We start from the raw sequence: 15,633 nt of genomic DNA on the forward strand, positions 1-15,633 counted from the left end.
GTCATGAAGTTTTCTGTGATGTTCTATCTATTGTTTCACCTTCCAATCCCCCTAGAAGTGATTTTTGTATATGGTATGAGGTGGGAGTAATTTCTTTCTTATGTTCTACCTTTTTCCATTCTTTCCTTTTTTTTCTCTAAAAATATGATCACTAAACTGCTCAGCACTATTTATTGAAAAGACGGTCCTTTCTCACTGTTCCACATGGCCACCTTTGCTCTTGAACTCCACTCTGCTGCAGTCGATTCACCTGAATACATCTGAGTCTTCATCATTTTGCCTTCTTGTTGCATAAAATTCCAATCTTCATTTATGTAAGAAAAATTCTCTTCTACTATAACTTTGAATTTTTTTATTCCTTTTGTTTTATTCTCTAACTCAGGATTATCAATTATCCCCGTGTTGAAATCTCATCTTCTGCTGGACAAATCTTACATTTTCTAATTGCTCTTATTCTTGTGTCTTTCTCCTCTACATTATGTGTAATTTTTTTCAGGCTTGCCCTTCCTTTTCCTAATTCCGTTTTCTAGTGAATTTATCAGCTCTGTGTAGGTTATTCAGTCTTTGTCTTCTTTCCTAGCTCTGCAATCTCTCTCTGGCCCTTTTTATTGTTCTCTTGTCTCATCTTTAATCTCACTCATAAATTTCATGTTCTTGTTAACATCTTTAATAAAATAAAGCATTTTTTCTGTTTATCTAGTGCAACATCTTCCACAATAGATGCTTTGTTCCCTTTTGTTTTATGTGGTACCACGTTATTTTTCCTTTATGTTTTTGTATGACAGCAGCTCCACCTGGATTTCTGTACCTGGACGTAATGTGGATAGAGTCTCCCACATCATCTGGGCCCACTGGTGTCCTTCCTTCACTGTGCGTGGAAAGGCAATGGACCTGGGTCTAGGGATAGTCATAATCAGTGCTCTTATCTGTCAACGTGACTATGCTAAAATGTGGATTGCGGGATTATTCCGCATTATCAAGAGTGTGCAGCCCTTTGGGAGCCACCTTTGAGGCTGGGGCTTTGGGTGAATGGGTAGGAACAGGTTTTCTGGACACTGCCCTGACAACACCTGTTCCTACTCAAGCCAGCAGACAACCTGGCAACCTCCACCCCGGACCCAGCTGGAGGCAGCTCAGGGGCAGGGCACAGGCTCTGAAAGGATGTTGTTTATGCAGCTGGGGTGATAAATTCCCCCAGAGCACTGAGAAATATTTCACGCAGAATAAGTGTTGACATCTATCATCTTCCCAGAAGAGTTTTCTAACATTGCACCCTAGAAACGGACTCTGGAAATGCCTCATTAGACAAGAAAGAACTCTTTTCTATCAAGGATAATGGAAAATGGTTCCTTAAATTAAACTCAATTCTATGTCATAAAAGGGTAGGTTTTGTCTTTGAAGTATTGCTTAACGATTATAAAATTTAATGTAATCGCCCGGTCGGTGTGGCTCAGTGGTTGAGTGTCAACCTGGTTTGATTCCTGGTCAGGACACATGCCCAGGTTGTGGGCCTGATCCCCAGTGGGGGGCATGCAGGAGGCGGCCAATCGATGTTCTCTCTCATCAATGTTTCTCTCTCTCCCTCCCTCTCCCTTCCTCTCTCTCTAAAATCAATAAAGAAAAAAAAATTGTTTAATGAATAAATAAATAAATTTAATATAATCATCAAGAAAATAACTCTCTCCAATGGAGTAACCCATAGCTGTTATAAATAAGCATACTGATAAATAATAATCACCACCACCACTGTCAACATCGCCATCATCATCTTACAAACTCAAGCAAAAACAAAACTGTCAATTGTAATTATTTTGACCAATTATCATGTCACGGTGCTAATGAACGATTTATACTTTAAAGTATTTGAGGCTTTTATGTGATATTCAGAAAAGCAAGTAGACTGTCAACAGTCCATAATATTTTCCCTGTGTTTTGACAATAACAGAAATCGCTGACAAAGCTATGGCTCATAGTGCTACAGTCTGTTCTTATGCTTTCAAGTGTTCCCTCAGGAAACATGAAGTTGATAACACATGGTTCTCGATGTCCCTGGAGGCATAACAATCACAAAGTCTGAATAATGTTGACTTGATGATATCTAGTCATATTAAACTTGACAAGTCACTCTGCTTTTATTAAGCATGAGCTTTATTTATATGCCACTGATCACAAATATGAGCCCTTTCAGGCAGACATATTCTTTGCAACTTTGATTTAGCACCTATAGGACTGAATTATGCTTTATAATAACTTTAGGCAATAGAACCTTCCCACTGATAGTACCAAAAGATGTTGTTATTCAATATTTCAATATATCTACCACATACAATATAGTAGTTATTGAAACATCAAGAGAATTTCAATTTGAAATTATTTTAACACACTCATACACATGGCTTTGAATGCCACTGGAACTCTACTTTTAAAAGAGACATAATAAGGGTTAGGCCACCTTCGGGCACTGCAATGAAGATGACACAGAAAATAAGAGCAGCTGGACCAGAGTCAGAACTGGCGATCATTTGATTAACTATATTTTTTCCTACTTTAAGTAAGGATTCTACATCTGTTCCTTAAATATAGGCTTTCCTTTCCGTTTGCAGATGAATAACATATATGCACACACAGACATTTTAGTAAAATAGCAGTCATTACTGTACGTGCTGGGATTACAACAGGCCTATATACTGACTCAAGGAAAAGGCGGCAAGACAAATGTTTTCCAATGTGGGTTACTGGGTTTCCATTCAACCTACATTTGTAGCCAGATGGCCTCCTATGTGGCTGGCACTGTACTGGAGGCCGGTGAGGTCAACATAAACACATCAGGCTCCCAAGGAGCTTAAAAGGCGGATGCCCCCAACGTGGATTTACAGCATGTGTGCAACAAGTATAAATGACTCTGCAAAGCATGGACGATGAAGACCAGGAGGGAGAGCGTTGAGCATGTACCCGATCTGCCATCATATGGCAGCGTCCTCAGTCTTCAGGACTAGGGCACAGTGGGCCGAAGCCCACCCTGACTCACCCTCGTAAAATATGAAGAAGCTGCTTGATGCCGCCCCAAACGCGGATTTCCACACTTGTCTCGGGGTCCTCGCACACCTGCACCAGGATCCAGACCACACTCCAGAGCAGCTTCAGGTGGTCGGAGTGGAGCAGGCTGAGGAGGACGGGGATGCCTTCATAGAGCTTCACCTGCTCCTTCACCTGGGGCTCCGCGCAAAGGAGGCGCAGCAACTCCGCAGTCAGTCTGGGGGTGGGGAGGGCGAGGGGGAATCACAGCCTTAGTTACTGTCTTTACATTTAGACTAGAGCTATCATCACTGCATGGACTATAACTAACATTTTCTAAATCACAGGCCAACACACGTTTATTGTGAAGGGCTGACCACAGCCAAATGTTTTGGGCTTTGCTGGCATATAGGCTCTGTCACAACTACCCAATCATGCCAAAATGTACAAAGGCAGCCATAGACAACACATAAAAGCACATGGATAGGGCTATGGCTCAATAAATCTTTATTTACAAAAACAAGCAGGGGGCCAAATCTAGTCTTCAGGTTTGCTGACAGTAGCCACAGTTTGCTGACTACTGTTCTAAGTCATATTCTTATTGTATCTCTATTGGCCCAGCTAAAAACCTACTAACTAGCAAATAGACGTCAAGTACACACAATGTCTTGAGCATTGCCCTCAAGACAAAAGAAATATAAAAGCTTTATCCTAGTCTTCAGAAACTTACTACGTGGTTGCAAAAACAAGATATTAGTGCCAAATGACAAAAACACTACAGTGCAGGGGAATTAAATGCAAAGTGTTCAGGGAATATCTAGAGAGTAAGTAAAGATAATGATGGCATAAGACATGAGGTTCAGCTGAGTTCCGAAAGCTTGTGATAATGAACATTTCCTAGAACCACCCTCTAAACGCTGTTCCTGGATGGTATCACCCATTCCCATGGCTTCAAACACTCCCTAGACCCCAGCATTGTGAGCCTGGCCTGGGTATCACTCCCAACCTCCATAAGTTCTAGCTACAGAGCTGATCCACAGGTACTCACCCCACTGGGTCTAAACGAAAAGACAGTATCCTCCTTCCACAATCGGCTCTTCCTCTTATAGCCCTGATCTTGATTCATGACACCACGGTCTTTCCAACTTTCCAAGCCAGAAGAGTGGGAATCATCTGAGACTCTGCCTTCTCCTTTCCCAACCTGCCCCAGGCAGCTGAGAACCGTCAGTGGCCTGCTTCCTGGGCAGCTGATGGAGCGGAGCCTCTGGTAAGCCATGCAGCTGGCTCCCCTCGCTGCTCCTCCCTTTCTTGTAACACTTGATTGGGCTCAAGGTATAAGCCCCTCCGTCATCCACCTCTCCAATATCCTACCGCTTCAGAATTCCTTTCCTCTGAGCCAATTTTCCACTGCTTCTCTCCCTCCCAAACTTTTGTGCTGTGACATTCAGAACATATGTTCTTAGGTAAACAGTTGTCTTCACCTTCTCAAGCTTTCTACACAACACACCCCTCCCTTGTTCTAGACGGACCTCATTGTGCAGCTATATGCCCCACCCACAGCCCTCACACGCAGCTATTCGAGCAAACTTTCCCCAGGTAAACCTGGTCATGCTTACAGTATTTCTTGGAGTCCCCCTACTGTTCATGATCAATGCTACGCACACTCCTTATTTAGCACAAAGAGCCCATCATGACCTAATGGTGTCTTATTGCTTCAGCCATAAAATATAAAAATTAATGGGGTTATTGTGCAGATCAAATGAGTGAACACATAGAATTGCTTAGAGCAGGGCCCTGACCAAAATTATATAGATAGATAGATAGATAGATAGATAGATAGATAGATATAGATATAGATATAGATATAGATATAGATATAGATATAGATATAGATATATAGATAGATATAGATATAGATTAGATATAGATATAGATAGATATAGATATAGATTAGATATAGATATTTATGAATTAGATATAGACATAGATATAGATATAGATTAGATATAGATATTTATGAATTATATATAGATATATATTTATGAATTATATAGATATAGATATAAATATATATATAATATATATATAGTTGTTGTTGTTGTTCTTGTGAATCCTCCCCTGAGGATAATTTTCCATTGATTTTTAGAGAGAGTGGAAGGGAGGGAGGGAGAGAGAGAGGAAGGGAGAGAGAAACATCAATGTGAGAGAGACCCATCGATTGGATGTGTCTCCCACATAACCCTGACCAGGGCTAGGAATCAAACCTGCAACCCAAGTACATGCACTTGATCAGGAATCAAACCCTTGACCCTCTGGTCCATGGGCTGACACTCTAACCGCTGAGCCAAATCAGCCAGGGCAAAATTAGCTAAATATATACCAATAATTAATTTGTTTGTTTTTAATCCTCACCTGAGGATATTTTTCTATTTATCATCAAACAGAGTAGAAGGGAGAAAGAGAGAAAGACACACTCACTGGTTGCCTCCCGCACAACCGTGGGGACGAACCGCAACTGAGGTATGTGCCCTTGACCAGAATCGAACCCGCGACTCTTTGGTCCTCGGGCCGACACTCGAACCACTGAGCCAAACCGGTCAGGGCAGCTACATTTTTAATGTAGCATTAGCACTGTCTAGTCTAGATTTCTGGCACTTTTCCTGCTGTGCCCAACCATGTGAGCCCAACCATGTGGGGCACATTCTGTTTTTACTTGCTGTCTCCCTCTGCCTAGATAGCTCCTCCTTCCGGTGCACCACTGACCGCCCACCTCCAGAGCTACGATGAAGCTGCTGACGGGCGTGTCTGCCCTCTCCTCCACTGTACACTCGTGTCGCATCCAGCTTTGGTTTGCCCACACTTGTGCAGAGGCGTTTGTTAGGTGAATGAGTTCAGATAGCCAAGTCTGTAAGTGTAGTTTGTAAAAGAATGTTAAGATGGCTTTAAAGAAGAATCTAGGGGGACTTACTATGAATTAAGTGTCAGAGTTTCATTACTGACTTCTGTTATTTATTTTGCATCTTTAGAAAATTATTTACTGAACTAAATATCAAATGATGTTGGCTGCCAAACTGTATTTAAAAACAAACTAATAGCCTGGCCGGTGTAGCTCAGTGGTTGAGCGTCGACTGATACACCAAGAGGTCACGGGTTCGATTCCCAGTCAGGGCACATGTCCAGGTTGTGAGCCCGATCCCCAGTGGGGGGTATGCAGGAGGGGGCCAATCAATGGTCTCTCTCATTGATGTCTCTCTCTCTCTCTCACCCTCTCCCTTCCTCTCTCTCTAAAATCAATAAAGAAAAAAAATTTTTCAACCAATAACTATCTGCATACAGTAATTCTTTAGAGCAATACGTAGTTCAATTTAAAATGATTTCACTTTACTTTAGATTCTGTTTTAAGTTATGAAAACAGGAGGTCATGAAACAAGTCAGTACCTGTCTTAATTTATTTTACAGGCCTTAAGAAAAATAGATTGTAGTAATGAGTCATTTATTCGACATACAATCTGAAATTACTAAAAATAGAGCCATCTCAGAGTTTCTTTCCTTGAAGAGACAAGATGCAAATAAATGAAATTTAAAAAATATTAAAGATGTGATCATACGATTTATACAATGTTATTCTATGCCCACATCTAAAAGCAATGCAGGACCAAAGAAAGACATTAATACACCATGTTGGTCTACTTTCTTCATATAAAATTAAATAGAAAATAAATGCCAAGCTGATTCATGATATTCAGTTAACAATGTAAATAACATGACACAATAAAAATAATAATAATTCTTTTCATCAAATATAAGACATTGTCTTTTTCCCTGTTAGCAATCCTACCTTTTGGAAAGTAAGTCATATTCATGTAAAATCATCAGCAGATTTTCTACAATGTTGAGTTCACTTATCTTCTCCCTACATTCTGGGCTACAAATTGAAAACTATTAGTAACTATTAAAAACATAGTTTACCATATTCATTTATTTAATATCCTAGCTCTCATATTATTTCAGAAGCAAAATGCAATATAACTCCATAGGACAGGGTTGCACCACATTCCAACATTCAATAAATATTTTATGTCATAAATTTATTTAATAACAGTATGATGATAGCATAATCCCATTCTGCAAGGAAATCATGCTGTTCATCAACAAAGTAATGATCGGCACTTCTCACAAGAGCTAAAATATGCAAACGAGCTATATGTCCTTTGACAGATGAATGGATAAAGCAAATGTGATATATACAATTGAATATTATTCAGCCATAAAAATAAGAAACATGGATGAACCTGGAGGGTATTACGCTAAGTGAAAGAAGCCAGACAGGTGAATCCTATATGTCATCGCTTATATGTGGAATCTAAAAACAGCAACAAAACAAAAAATTGATTAAACAGAAACAGAGACTAGAATGGTGGGTAGTTCCAGGGTCTGGGAAGACGAGGAAATGGGAAGATATAGGTTAAAGTAAAGGGTATAAACTTGCAGTTACAAGAAGAATCCTGAGGATCTAATGCATAACATGGTGACCGTAGTCACTAATATAGTATTGTATACATAAAAGTTGCTGAGAGCAGATCTGTGATCTTATCACACACACACACACACACACACACACAGAGTTAACTATGTGAGGTGATGGGTGAATTAATTATCTTGATCTTGGTAATCATGGTGCAATGTATATCAAGTCATCATTCTTTATACTTTAAATACATACAGTTATATTTGTCAACTATTTCCTATAAAGTTGATGGAAAAAACTCAAAACAAACAAACAAACAAAAAGCAATAATCCACTTATTGGCCTAAAATATATGTACAGCTCTTTTATTTAAAACAGTCATGACATCTATAAGAGGACAGGTTATCTAGATTTTTTTAAGGGTAATAATGTTTGAAAATGTTTTATATGTTAAGTAAGTACACAGGAAAAAAAAGACAACAGAAAGTTAGGGAGATTCAATTGTCAAAGAAATATTGTGGTAATTTTGAAAGTAGAAGTAAATGAGGGTTGGATGAAAGACTAGGTAAATATTTCTGGTCAGAAAAAAAGAGAAAGAAATTTTTAATCTGTGATTTGCCTTTCCAACTACTTAAATTTTAAAGTGTTGGTTTTCCATCCAGGATTCTCTTCAATATATTAATGGTATGTGATGCTTATTTTTCTAAGTAGGTAGCAAAGTAACTAGAGAAACTAATGTATTTTGTATCTCTGCCATCTAAACTGCTCCGGCAGCAGAACCAGAAAATATATCACGATACACTTACCTTTCAGCTAAACTAGCCAGAGCCAGAAGGGCGCCCAGCAGAACATTAGTGTCTCGGGAACCGAGTAAATTTACTAATGTCTGAAAAAAAATGAAAAAAAAGAAAAGTTTAATTATGTAAGTACTACGTGTTTCTTGAACAGTGTAATGTTTCCTTGTAAAGATCATAGAGGCTTAACCTCAAAAGGAGTTCTGCTAAACATTCACGACATCCAGTTCTTTACAGGGGACAGGTGTTGATCCCCTCCTCACTTGGAACTCTTGGCACGAGCGCCTTGTAGCCTCCTTGCCCGGGACAGAAAGGGAAAGGGACCAAGCTACTCGCCAGCCTGGTTCTCACACTTCCCTCTACTTCCATGTACCCAAGAGGTCTGCTTTGCCTCTTATGACCCTTCCCCCAAGGAGAAGTGAGGAGATTAATGACATGAACACCGGCCAGAATAACTAAGTACATATAATACCCGTCATTGAGAACACATTCTGAGTCAGGCATTGTATTAGGCACTTTCCACATTACGGAACTATTTTTCACCAAAATGTTGAGAGCTGTCATTTTTTCCCCCAAACTAAGCAAGATGTGTCAACATGACCGGGCACTCCATTTGCCTCTCCGATTGCTACTCAGTGCTGAAAGAGTACACATCAGTACTTCCAGACACCCATCATCCCGAGTAACACGACTTAGCTAGAAGTCTTCTGCGTCTCACCAGTTGGCTCCTCTGAATTCCTACTACGCAAGCTCATTTCTCTTCTCTGTACATGTTTGGGACTCAGAGTCCCCCAGAAGTACACACTCAAGCATATTCCAGGCCGGAGCTGCAGCAACTGCTGGCTGTTTTCTGGGTTTCCACCGTGTCGCTTTTTCTCCTTTATGATCTCGTGTATTTTTATGAAGCTATCATTATCTTTGTTTTTCTGATCCTTTCCTCTTTTCATCTCTCACTTTTTCTTTTCTCTGTCTTCCTACTTCATGTTTTCCAAACGTCAGTCACTGACAATCTTATCACAATTTTTGCCACATCCACTTAGACCCTCGATGCTACTCAAAAATGTGTGTCGACTTCTAAGAAATAATATCAGTGAAATATGTAGCCATTGAAATGAAAATGTTGACCTGTACATCACCCAGAATCTTCCCCTGCACAGTGAGCAGCACCGTAGGCAATCTTGCTCTAATATACGCTGCAAAGTGCCTTCCTGGGATATGAGAAACGAACACGTGATTGAAACTCGGCTTTCGGCAGCTACCATCGGAACAGTGTTGCTATAAATACAAATGCAGTCTGTTTCGGTTAAACCTGCATTCAACCATCTTGAAATGTACATTTGACCCATATGCTCATAATATTATACCATCTGATGATGAGATTGACCATGTAAAATTGGCCTTTATGGCAATTTCATACAGTTCAAACCACTGTAACCCTGAAACGCACTTTTTGAAATGAAAAAAAAAAAAAACACAACTCTTTTTTAAAATTGGAATGAGATAGGTATTATTATCAACCCTACTTTGTAGATGGAAAGTGAATGACTAGCTTCTGACATTTTAATAGAAATCAAGTGAACATAAAATTTTTTTACCCAAATCTACTGTTATGAAAGTCCGTCTTATGTTAAATACAGTAAGCTTGCACTTGGTGAAAATCTTACATACACATGGAAATGGGCTTTTCATGACAGGAGCTGTGATCTAAAAGTCTTCCTTCTGGTACCATATGGAATGTACTCATATGAATACATCCAATGTATCTGTTTATTTATATAAAGTACATACCTCAAAGCGTCAGTTTATGTATAGCGAGGGTTTTCCAAGCAACATTTAAATTAAGCAATAAACTTAGTTGATATTAAGTGACATACAGAAAAAAAAAGTTTCAGAAACCCCTATATTTGCTCCTTGGGCTCATAAGAATATAACAGGGTTAGCAGAGATTTACAATTTGAGGCTAGGTTAGCAGATTTGTGAATTATAATTACATGAGACTTGACCACAGGGGCTCTGAACCCCACCCAGCGTGTGACCCCTGCCACATGGAGCTGAAGTGTTCACTCTTTCCAGGACCACTCACCTTGTGGGCTCCACTTGTGGTGACCCATTCTCTTTGGTCTTTGACAGCAGCAAGTTTTTGAAAAATATCTAGAAAGGAAGAAAATAACTCAAAGAGGGATTCTGAGCTTCAAAAGGGCAGTACTCATAGAACCTCAGGTGTGAAGTATTGATGGACAAGCAGAGAAAGGGCAAATGGGAAAAGAGATAACACAGAAGGAACAGAGCAATGTGGGGGGGGGGGAGGATTTTACTTTTTTTTTGGTACGTGCCCCTAGCGGGAACCGAACCCGGGACTCTCTGGTCCACAGACCGATGCTCCAACTGCGGAGCCAAACCGGCCAGGGCGTGTGGGTAGATTTTAAATTCCAGAATTACCTCTCAGGCTCAGCTAGTATTTATTGTTTAATACTATTATAATAATGAAATAAGGGAGATAGCAAAAAGGCAAATCTTTTCTTCCACATAGTTAAATGAGTCTGTTGACACTACAAGTTGGGAGTGAAACCTACTTCCCAACAGCCTCCCTATGAAGCCTTGAACTTTAGGAAGAGGACAGGGAAAGCCTGCAAATGGGATGGACCGTGCACGGTCCTCAGCTGAGGCCGACAGGTGTTCTCAGGTCCGGGTGCCCCGGGCTTGCCGCCTGCACTTTCCCCGTAACTGAGTCCGTGTGCTGTCCTGTAGAACCCAGGAAACCAGCCTGTTCACAAAGTGAGTGGGCTGGCGCCCAGCAGCAGGAGGGCCCTGGCTCATGGAACCTGAAGAGGATGGAAGGTGGGGCCGGGAAGAGCCTCCAGGGAGAGAGAAGCCTGAGTGAATAGCTCAGTCACACAGACCAATATTGTCACATTATTGCCATCACAGTCGGGTTGTTTTATGTTTTGGATGTTCCAAATGTTTTGAGCTGGGTATCATTATTAACCCAACTTTATAGATGAAAACTGAATAGCCTCTGACATTTTAATAGGAATTAGAGGAGCCAAAAAATGATTTTACCAAAATCTGCTACTATGGAAGTCTTAAATAAAGAAAGCTTGTGCTCAATGAAAATCTTCTTAAACATGAAATTGGGCTTTTCAAGGTATCAGCTGTGATCTAAAAGTCTTCCTTCTGGGTATATTTTGGCACTGACTATAACAATTGGCATGGATTCTCACCATACAACTGCATGGATACACTCATAAATGTGCGAAGTAACCCTTTTCCTGCTGCAAACACCATGCCGCCTAGTCTAGCAAGTGCAGAGTTGGCTCGGCTGTGTGCCTGACAATGCTCACATGTCATGTTGACCAGCTTGTCCACACTGTGCTGCTCTTCACTGTAGCCGAGGTACTCATTGGCCACCATCTCCATGTACTGCAGGAGGGACCAAACCAACAAGCAAGTCAGAAGAGAAGACACCAAAAGCACGCAGCAGGTGACAAGATTGTGCACTTCTGAAAATGAGCTGTAGGTGGCGCAACAGATTCACCAAATAATAGCGCTTCTGGGCCCGTTTCACTCAAGTGCTAAAAGGTGGTTGAGTTCCTGGATTCTTTGCCTTCTCTTTGCCTGAAGTTAATTAAGGGAAGGACCAGGCAAAAACTGCATAAACTCTCAAAAGTCCCCAAATAATTTGTAAATGACTAAGTTTGTAGTGTAATTTAGTCTCCAAGTACAAGATACAAATGAGATGCATTATATATAGTACATAGAATTTTATTTCTTCAACGTAACTTTATAGAATTTTTATAACAGATATATTTTATTGATCTTACATTTTATAATATCCTAAGTTATAGCTAATCAGCATATAAGCACATAGTAAACATCAGAATAAGCCCTGGCTGGTTTGGCTCAGCGGTTAGAGCGTCGGCCTGCAGTCCGGAGAGACCCGGGTTCAGTTCCCGCTAAGGGCGCGTGCTTCAGTTGCAGTTTGTCCCCGGCCCTGGTTGGTCGTGCGGGTGGCAGCCACTCGACGTGTCCCTTTCACATCGATGTTTCTCTCTCTCTCTCTCCCCCTCCTGCTCTATCTGAACAAAAAATGAAAAAGTGTCCTCGGGTGAGGATTAAAAAAAAAAAAATCAGAATAAGATGGGTATGGGGTAGTCTGATAAACTGTAACTATGGATAACTGATTGTAATATGAAACGGGTTCAGAGAAACACATTAATTTCTGATATTGTAATGGAGGTTAAAGTGGAGGTGAATGTCATTTACAATATAATTTTATGAAAGACTATTTCATTAAATGAGGTAAATCTCCAGCCAGTTTTTTAAAATCTTAAAAACAATAGCTAGAAACGCTGTATCAATATCCCCCAAATGAAAAGATAATAAAATAAAATAGATTTCGCATTACAGTGCCATTGAACGTAATGCCCCTTTAACAATGTGGAGTGAGTTTGCAGGGCCGCGGGCTTATTCGGAAAACCGTTCTTTCCGTCCAGGCTGCGGGGTTAGGAGAATGGACGGCTTCCTCTCAATGCATGCCACGTTTGATCCGGGGAACAGACCTAACAGTGGACTAGATCAGCACGAGTCTTCTCCTGCTTACCCTCCCTCCGTCGTTACCAAAGCAGAAAAGTCAGTGAAGTTGGAATCGTTCCTCACGTTGCCGTGTATTGGTTAGAATGTCAGTGAGCACCCCAGTGTGTGAGGAAGCTGTGCACAGCTGCACACCGGTGCTCTCTCCGGTCAGCTGGCGCGTGCAACACTGAGGACTCAGGTCTGCCAGCCAAGGCCTGTTTCTTGTCATTGCAAACTGAGGACGTGTGGCCTTTTATAGCACCTTCTTGTTTCAGCAGGCTGGGTAAGGTGAGCCCAATTAGCCAGAACAAAATGTCATGGGTCCCGCCCTGCTCCACATACCCTGCCTCACACTCACTTATTAACCCTGCCTATTCCTCCTCTTGGCAGGCGGCCGAAGGTTAAAAAAAGCCATCCTCTGTCACACACCTATATGCCCCTTGCCCAGGCCATGGTGCGAAACCGAAAGGCAAGACCAGCTGCCACAAAGGGAATCTTACCTGAGCTAGGTTTTCAATTCCACCCAAGCTATGGAGTATTTCCTAATGAAATAAAAACAACAGAACATACATAAAAGATGAGGCTGGAGGGAAAAGTATATTTTACCCGCAATTTCTTTATAAAATCGTGAGATTTAGAATTGCTTTATGAAGGTCCACATTCTAACATAAATATGGAAAACATGAATGCTTGTCATTCATAGTCCAATGAAGATAAACTGCTAACAAAAAGCGAAAGTTCGCTTGAGAATCAGGAAACATAAATGTGCTCAGAACTTTAGCCAGGCTCCTTGTTTTTTTACTTCCTCCCATGTCGTCAAAAAATGTTAGATCTCAAAAGAACTGTTAGGTATCGTTCCCTTCGACCCTCTCATGCTGCAGATTAGGAAAACCAAGACCCAGAAAGGTAAACCATTTTGACTAAGTGACAGGCCAAGATAAAAAACCAGAGTCACCAAATTCCCAGAAACCGCCCGCAGGTCTCTGCCTGGTGTAGACGGGACCAGCACATCAGCCTCGTCTGGGAGCTGAGTAGAAATGGGGAATCTCCTGCTCACCTCAGACCTGCTGAGCCACACTCTGAATTTCAGTGCGATGCCCTAGTAATTCAGGTGGTCAGCAAAGTCTGAGAAGCAATGCTATAGTAGACTACACTGCATGGCTTCTCCTTAAAATGGTTAGGCTCGTGGTCATCTTAAATCTATTGCTCTAAACAGATGACCTTTGCAAAATGCCTCCTGATACAGGTCTTTCGACCCAATCCCCAATAAGAAGGCATTTCACTGCACTGCAGGAGTGTCCCTGAAAGTGCCAACTGGGGACGAAAAGGGGTGGCAGGCTGGAGACCGGCTTGGAACTCGGGGAATAGGACATGCTCTCAGGTTGTTCACACTGACGTGTATTTTCAGGCCAACGGAGTTCAGGTGGCCCTCACCTGGTTAATTCACGCTGTTTTGACATCTCAGTTCGTACTTAACATGCACACAAGGAAGTTATTTGAAATGTAAACATTCGCCATGGGTCAGTTCTGGGAAAGGCAGGGGGATGGGTACGTGAATGGGGGAGAACAGGGCAGTCCCGGCACGAAGCCGGCTGCGTGAGCAGGCCAGGGGACAGGCTCCAGGCCTTCTGGGTCAAGGTTTCCTTATTCTGGGTGGAGTGGATTTGGAAACACTAAACATATCCATGTTTAAATTAAGAGTGAAGGGACATTCATAACTCAGTTAAAAATAGTTCTGTGACTACCTACTAATTTGAATTCTCATCATTGCTATTCACTCTAGAGGAGCTATAATTAAAGAGCATACGAATATTGTATATACTATCCCTAGTTATGGCAGGATATTTTATACATATAAAAATAACATTTCAAAACTATTACTATTTATTCTACTCTTTTCCTCCCTGTTAGGTGAAAGCCCTGGGCTGAACTCTGCAGGGGACACGAGGACGCAGATGACAGACGCCCACTTCCCGAGCCTCAGGCACGCATAAGGCAGATACACCAAGACTGGAATTTAAGACAGAATTTGCTCGGTGTTATTAGAAAGTTATACGTGAAGTGCTGTGATACCCCAGAGAAGGGCCACGCGATATCCTGCTGACAGGACTAAGGACAACTTCACACCACAGGACTGAGACGTAAGCCTGCATTTGGACTTCGTCGTGCAGACCATGAAACCCAGTGACGTGTGTGAACAAGGAGCCGACCGGCCGTCAGGGCTTCCCTCTGGTCTCAGACTGGGGGGCAAAGTGTTCACTGGAAGCCCGCGTGGTCAGCAGTGGCGGGGGGCGGGGGGGCGGCAGCGGAGAGCCAGGGACAGGCAATGACCCACCGAACAGGAAGACGCAGTCAAGGCACAGGGATAAGTCGACGACATCAACACAGTTGAGGCTGGTGACTGGGGAACAGGGACACGACTAACAAACATCAGGAAGGAGAGGAACAGACCAGGTCAGAGGAGACGGTCGATTTGGAATACGCAGGTGAGGAAAAGTACAACAGGCCGTGAAAAATGAGATGAGGGCAAAAGACTGAAATTTGGGAGTCGCTGACAAGAACGAGATTTAAATGTGAAGCTTGGGAATGAGAGGACATCAAGGCAAAGAATAATGTTTAAGTGGCCACAGTTGAGTTCATTTTTATTTATTTATTTATTTATTTATTTTCCTTTACTACATTTCATTTTTTATTATTGAAAGTATTACAGATGTCCTCTTTTGTTCCCCCACTGACCCCCCTCCTCCCCTCTCCCCCCCCCCCTCCTGCTGTCCCCAACCTAAT

General features: G+C 41.7%; 1 protein-coding gene across 1 annotated transcript in view; it reads right to left on the reverse strand.

Moving 5' to 3' along the window:
• Positions 1-15,633, reverse strand: part of NEK10 (NIMA related kinase 10) — a 160,069-nt gene that overhangs the window by 118,304 nt on the left and 26,132 nt on the right. The window contains exons 7-12 of the mRNA XM_036266708.1: positions 13,350-13,391; positions 11,619-11,697; positions 10,361-10,428; positions 8,290-8,369; positions 6,854-6,940; positions 3,029-3,253 (exon numbers count right to left, since the gene is read on the reverse strand). Of these exons, the coding sequence (XP_036122601.1) occupies positions 3,029-3,253; positions 6,854-6,940; positions 8,290-8,369; positions 10,361-10,428; positions 11,619-11,697; positions 13,350-13,391 (581 nt within the window). The remainder of the gene's footprint in view (positions 1-3,028; positions 3,254-6,853; positions 6,941-8,289; positions 8,370-10,360; positions 10,429-11,618; positions 11,698-13,349; positions 13,392-15,633) is intronic.

The sequence above is a fragment of the Molossus molossus genome, unplaced genomic scaffold, assembly GCF_014108415.1.
Source record: "Molossus molossus isolate mMolMol1 unplaced genomic scaffold, mMolMol1.p scaffold_m16_p_18, whole genome shotgun sequence".
NCBI lineage: Eukaryota > Metazoa > Chordata > Mammalia > Chiroptera > Molossidae > Molossus > Molossus molossus.